The 6,922-nt window shown below is 42.2% G+C and overlaps 1 protein-coding gene across 1 annotated transcript in view; it reads right to left on the bottom strand.

Moving 5' to 3' along the window:
* Nucleotides 1-562: 562 nt before the first annotated feature.
* Nucleotides 563-6,922, bottom strand: part of LOC127419349 (ubiquitin-conjugating enzyme E2 J2-like) — a 13,566-nt gene continuing 7,206 nt past the window's right edge. The window contains exons 5-7 of the mRNA XM_051660706.1: nt 3,141-3,279; nt 2,527-2,607; nt 563-2,118 (exon numbers count right to left, since the gene is read on the bottom strand). Of these exons, the coding sequence (XP_051516666.1) occupies nt 1,834-2,118; nt 2,527-2,607; nt 3,141-3,279 (505 nt within the window). The 3' untranslated portion in view covers nt 563-1,833. The remainder of the gene's footprint in view (nt 2,119-2,526; nt 2,608-3,140; nt 3,280-6,922) is intronic.

Here is a 6,922-nt window from a genome sequence, read left to right on the forward strand (position 1 = left end):
ATTTATTCTTTGCATGTTTTTAAAAAAACAAAAAAACAAAAAAAAAAAAAAAAACAACAGCATCTATGGTGGCTGAGAAGTGCAAAACAAATCAACATCTCCAGAACAAAGTGCAGTAAATCACAAAATGACAAATCTAAGAACACTACACCAAACTAAAAAACAAAATACAAAAAAAAAAGAACAATGATGTTTTTTTGGGGGGTTTATTTGTTATTTCGTTCTGATTTGGTTATTTTAAGCCACTGTGGTGGCACCACGCTATTGGGTATATCATAGTAACTAATGTTACTCAATGATTACCACTTTGAAGTAACATGATATTTAAATGCTGATCGAAAAACATCTTGAAAACCCCATGATATTACCATGTCCAAAAACATGGTAATACATTGATATACACATACAAACACCCAACAGAGGTATCAATGATTAAGTAACTTTGAATATTGATCATTAATATGAGCGTCAGTATGTAAAAGAATCGATGTGCCAAATTAAAAAAATTGTTAAATGCAGGTACAACTTAAACTTAGTGTTTGGAGTAGAATCACACGACTGCTTTCTTTAACAGAATATTGTTTATTCAAAATGTAAACACAACATGACCATCTCTGATATCGATCAACATTGTCATGGAGGTGCCAAAAGTTCTATTATTTGGGACAAAACACTTCAATTGAGGGGGAAAGTTGTCAAATGACCAGAACATTCAATATTCACGCCGAATCAGTGTAAAAGTTGATACGACTGTTCCAACCCAGAAAGAGATGTTCTGCAGTGCATGTAGGTCTCAGCAAACAAGGCTTTAACTTTTGTTCGAATCAATTATTTGTGCAATTCACTGATTTTGAGGAAGTAATTCACTTTTTCTACAGAACACATCCTCTTTTTACAGTACAAAAGGAAATGGTAAAATTTTTAATGCACTTAAATGCATATTCTCTGACCTTTAAGAAAAATTAAATGGATATTTATTTTAATTTATTGAAAATTATTGCATAAATCACAACCCTTAAAAAAAGTGAAGTGCTGTGTATCGTGAAAGCCAAGTTGACAATCCTACATATTGCACAAAAACATAAATTATAGTGTTACATGGCCTGAAAAAGAGTTGATAATGTTTTTTTCTTCTGGCCGACAGTGACCCCTCTGAAAGATAATTAAAGTTAATGTACACTTGGAGCGCCGCATCACAGACACACAAAATGAATGACAAGTAATTAATTTCACGCCGCCGCTTTCCTGTCCTAACTGGTTGTTATGGTGTAGCGCAAGCAAGCACAAATTAATTTAAGAATACATTTCCATAGGTAAAGCATGTGTACAGTCGAGCCATTTCCATTACATAAAATGGTTTGTGTTCTCAGACACAGTAAATGGTGTTATTTTTGAGGAATGATTGGACTACAATTTTGTCTTTTAATCTTCCACATAAAAACAGCTCAGCGTCCCATGTGCAGATTTTAAAATCTTCAGATCAACAAGAAATGCAAAAACAGATGTTGATTTAAACAAAGAGGCCTTAAAAAGCCAATTCGGATGATCATTGCACGGTCACACATGGGCTTGGGTCCTTTGGGAATAGGGTAATGTAGAAAATGTGCATTTTTAAATTTCCTTACATATTAACAAAGCCATCAATTCAAGTGAACTTGACCTTTGAGTGGTTCTCACCACTAAGGAGGAAATCACAGAGCTCTCAATTTTGTATACGGGACTGCTTCGTTTTATTTGGTTGTAAGAAAACCTTTTGATTTCTCGCTACCTATTTTGATCGTAAGAACAGCTCCACCCCTTCATCCCTCCCGGCATAATTTCTCATTGGGCGATTCACTCCTGCGCGATGCTCCGCAGAACGTATTTAACCGTGTAGGCGAAGGCGGCGAAGCCTACGATGACAAACAAGTTGGCGAGCGCTCCACCCAGGAGTCCATGGTTTCGGTTGACCTGGTGGAGGTCAGGTGGGTGGGCCGCCCCTGGAGGCAGATGCCCGTTCAGGGGCAGATGCCCATTTTGTGCATGGTGGGCTTCACCATCTGGCACCACGTCGGGGAGAGGCAGAGATTGAGAACGGGTCCGGAGCTCCTCTTGCATACGCTGCTTCAGCTTGATTTCCTGTTTGGTGGGAGGAAACAGGAACAGGTATTAAAGGAATTTTTAATCATACTCATCTGTTCCAGGTTCTCATCTGTGGGGGAAAAGATGATAGAATTATTATTTTTTTTTTTGGTGACCTATTTCTTTAACATGTATAATGCTTACATCTTGTGACTGTAATTTTGAAACAGTGTGTATCTTAATGTCTATGGATTGGCCCCATTCAGTTCCCTTGTGTGTCTTCCTGTAATTGTGTTTTTTATAAACGAGGGATGAGTCAAAATATATATATTTTTGGTTATCAACATTATGCCACAAATTCTGTCAACTGTTTGTAACTTGTATTGAACCCGGAACATTCCTTTCATACATTTGCTGAAAAAATGCGTTAACTGCTTGAAAATGGAAGTCTTGCATAATACTTACTTCAACAACATCTGGAAACAGTTCGCAAAAGACTTTGTCCTTGATGTTGAATGCAAGGCTCTGGGAGGCCAGCTGTCTTTTCTTTGTTGAGAAAAATAAATGATTGAACAGATTTATTGTAATGGATTTTGGACTAGACATGTTCATAGATTCAGATTTGAGGAGATTGCAGTTTGTTTGTAAGTAGTGTAAAAACAAACAAAAACTTGAGAGCACTAAAAGAGAGACCACTAAAAATCTAATTTTAGGTTTGTAGTTCCAACATCTCTCTTAAAGGGATAGTTCACCCAAAAAGAAAATTCTGTCATTTTTTCACCCCCATGTCGCACTTTTTTCTAGCATGAAACACAAAAGTAGATATTTAGCAGAATATCCAGACTCTACTCTTTTCTGTACAATAATAGAAGATGGTGATTTATACTGTCAAGCTCCAAAAAGGCAAGTTACGTCATCTTTATATCACCAGCTATACTTGTTGTATGGAAAAGTATGGCCTGGATATACTGCAAATTAACTAAAAAAAAACATGAGGATGATTAATAATTGACGACAGAATTTTCAGTTTTGGAAACTTAGGCACAGAGGTCGAAGACATTATACAATGTGATACTCACTGTGAAGTCAGAGGTCTCGATACTGCCGAGGGTTGGGCCTTTTTCAACCATGAAGCTCAGGAGACCGTTTAAAATGGTGGATACAGACCATGCAGGGTTCCATGTGTCGGGGTGAAAATCTGTGATGGAAAGACATAACCTGAAAGAGAAAGAAAAATTAAGGGGCTATACAGACTGAAAGTGTTCTCCACACTAAAAAAGGTAAGACTGTGAATAGACAATGAATAGAATGTAACAGAGCACTGTTTTCCAAGCTTTTTAACAGTTAAAAATCATTTTGCCTTGACACCCCATCCCAAAAAAAAAAAAAAAAAAAGACGTGATGCAACGGTAAAAAAAAAAAAAAAAAAGTCCATCTAGTGCATGCTTACATAGCAAAACATTTGAAAATGTTAGAGGTAGATGGCATGTTAGAGGTTGATGGAAATTGGATTTTGACAAGATCGATAACTAGGTCAGTGGAAAAGGCCGACAACTGATTAATCGATAACCGATAGTTTTTTTAAAATCGATAATCTTTTTTAATCTTTCCTTAGTCAAAATCAACATGAACTCAACAATCATATCAGTTTTACCGATTAATCTGTGCCGATAGTTGCAAGGTTATCAAAAAAAAGTTTTATGAATTGTGGTTTTCTTATTCCTCCGGAGGATTCTACAGTTAAAACGGCTTGGTTCTACAGAATAACAGTGGCATCTAGAGGTTATATAAAAACAAAATCACTGACACCTTGTGGGATTTTGCTGTATCTAAATCTATGTTAAAAGTGGAAGGTTCAGAAGTAGGAAACTGAGGAATAGGGAACCTGGGTGATATGTGGTGAGAGCTTGTGCTGAGGTAGTATGCCGTACGTGGCACTGAGATACGGTGCCGGTAGGGCACTAAGTACTCATTTCGGTGCCAGTTGGCCAACGGAAGGATGTCAGGATGGGAAGGCAAGGATGAGAGGCACTGCAGAGGATCCGGTGTCCAGCTGCGGGGGGTGGCAGGGAGACGTCCCTGACCGCTGCCCCACCACCAGGAGATGTTCTGGGATTAATGGGGCGAAATATTAAAGATAGGTGGCTCCTGGCCGATGACCCCGCAGCTGGGCTGAAGGCACTGGTGGAGCTGCGGCAGGCGATAATGCCCGGCAGGTTATTACAGCTACCTGTGCATCTGTTTAGTTCTCTGGGAAACCAGTGACTACTGTGCATAGGGCAGTTGGAGTCTAGAGAAGACTGGAGGATGGTGAGGAAAGACTGGCTGACAGCAAGAAAGTCTGCACAGGGGTGGGCAGGCTAGTTACCTTACCCACAGGTCCATAACACAGGGGACACCCTTACCAACTACGAGCACAATTAAAGAAAACAGCCCAGTGGTCCTCCGAGAGGCGGGATAGAGGACGGACCAATTAGGACAGACAATATAGACACGACCATGGATAATGAGCAAAGGATCCTTAGAAGATGCAGTTGCAGGTGGATGAGGGTTACAACTTACAAAGGCCTGCGGATTCATCAAGGAATGATGAAGTGCGGCAGGAGCAGCCAGACACAACCTCACAGTGCAGCAGCAGGTCAGACAAGAAGGATACAGAGCATGGTTGAGCACCACAGTGCTACTGAATCCACTGCTGTGGAGGGGCATCAAGAAGACCAGTACCACCAGCAGGACAGGTCAAGCCTGCAGGGTGAGCCGCAAGAAGAGACGACCTTCAACCCACAGACAAGGAAGACATGACAATGAGAAGAAACCAGGGAGGAGGAGGCTAATCAAGTGGCCGAGATCTAATGATAAGGATGCATGGAGCAGACTACATGAGGACCTGTGCTCCACCATGGAGAATGCCCTTACTGGAAGTGTGGAGGCCAAACTTAATATGTTTGGCGATATTGTGTACGAAGAATGCATAGGTAGATTTGGTGAAACAGTAGTAAGGAGAGTGGTCCCAGGGTGATGGGTCGGAGAGAGGAGATACTTCAGCTTGTGAAAGAGCGGAGGCAGCTTCGTAAGGCTTGGAGGAAGGCAGAGGAGCAGGAGAAGGAGGGCTTGAAGGTATTGTGGGATGGCATAAGGGCAAGATTAGCGGTCTTGAGGAGGGCAGAGAGAATCCGACAGTGGAGAAGGAAGAGGGAGCATGAAAGGGCGAAATTCTTAAGTTTGCCAGAAACATGCTGGAAGAAAAGAGGAGTGGGAAGCTGGTGATGGCAAAAGAGGAATTAGAAGACCACTTGGAACAGCAACTTTGTAACCCCTACAAAGACAACCCGCTTTGCTCCCCTGGATATGTCCCATGGCCAGTAGAGCCAGTAGTGGAATTTGATGTAGATCCACCTAAGCTGAGTGAGGTGAGGCAGGTGGTACAAAAATCCAGGGCAACTTCAGCCCCAGGCCCGAATGGGATACCATACAAGCTGTATAAGAAGTGCCTCATGGTTCTCAAAATGTTGTGGAGACTGTTGAGGGTTGTCTGGAAGAAGCAGTGCATACCTGTGGAGTGGTATGAAGAATGGATACATAGAAACAAGCTGCCAGAAGGCAGGCATACCAGGTTTTCCTGGGTGCGTGGAACATGCGTCAGTAATATGGGAGCAGATCCAGTCTGCCACGAGAGAGATAAGAAAGACATCCACGTAGTCTGGCTGGCAAATGCCTATGGATCAGTTCCACACCAGCTTGTTAGCGATGCACTGGAATTTTTCCATGTACCAGAGTGTATTAGGAGCTTGGTAGACAGCTACTATGGGGACTTGAAGATATGTCATGCAACACAGGACTACACAACGCGATGGCAGCAACTGGAAAAAGGAATAGCAATGGGATGTTCAATCTCTCCCATCCTGTTCATGGCTGCATTCGAGATCATCCTAATTGGTGCAAGACAAATGATCCGAGGAATCAGTGCACAATCTGGGGTGAGATTGTCAGTTCTGCGCAGTTATATGGATGATGCCACAAGCATCCTCCAGACTGTTACATGTACAAACTGGCTCTTGAAAAGGCTGGAAGGGCTATTGGCATGGGCCAGAATGAAGATTAAGCCAACAAAATCACGTAGTCTTTCTATTAGAAAGGGGGTAAGGGACGATCGGATTTCAATTTGAGGTGGAGGGGGAAAGAATCCTGGTTGTGGCAGAGTAGCCTATTTGAAGTTTAGGGAGAGAACACACGTGGCAGAGATGGTCCTTAAGCAACTGAAAGAGGGCCTGGATAAGATAATTGTCATCTCCCAGGCAAATTCAAGGTTTGGTGTTACCAATTTACACTCTACCATCGCCTGATGTGGCAGCTAAAATGTGTGAGATTTCTGCAGTGGCAAGGATGGATGCCAAGGCCAAAAGTTATATCAGGACGTGGCCTGCCACATTGTCTCTCAGATGTAGCATTGTTTGGAAGAAATGCTTTACAACTGCCTCTAAAATCACTCACTCTGTGCTACAAGCAGGAAAAGACCAGGCTTGTTTTGGAGCTACGTGAATCAACAGACCAGGTAGTGAGGGCAGGTTAAGTCCAAGTCCGAAGAGGCAGAACTTGGAAAGCAGAAGAGATCGTACACCAGGCGGTTTCAAGACTGAAGCATCAAGAGATTGCTGGAAGAACACAGTCAGGAAGAACAGGCCTTGGATGGGGGGTTGCTCCCAAACTGTGGTCAGCAGCCTCCCGAAACAGAGGAAAGCAATGGTAGTTACGGAAGTAACTAGGATGGAAGAGGAAGGGTATAAGTTTAGGACAGTCAGCCAGCAGCAGCAAGGGCGCTGGACCATTTAGGAGGGGACATCTGATAGTGTGTTAGGATGGG

This window comes from Myxocyprinus asiaticus, chromosome 28, assembly GCF_019703515.2.
Source record: "Myxocyprinus asiaticus isolate MX2 ecotype Aquarium Trade chromosome 28, UBuf_Myxa_2, whole genome shotgun sequence".
NCBI lineage: Eukaryota > Metazoa > Chordata > Actinopteri > Cypriniformes > Catostomidae > Myxocyprinus > Myxocyprinus asiaticus.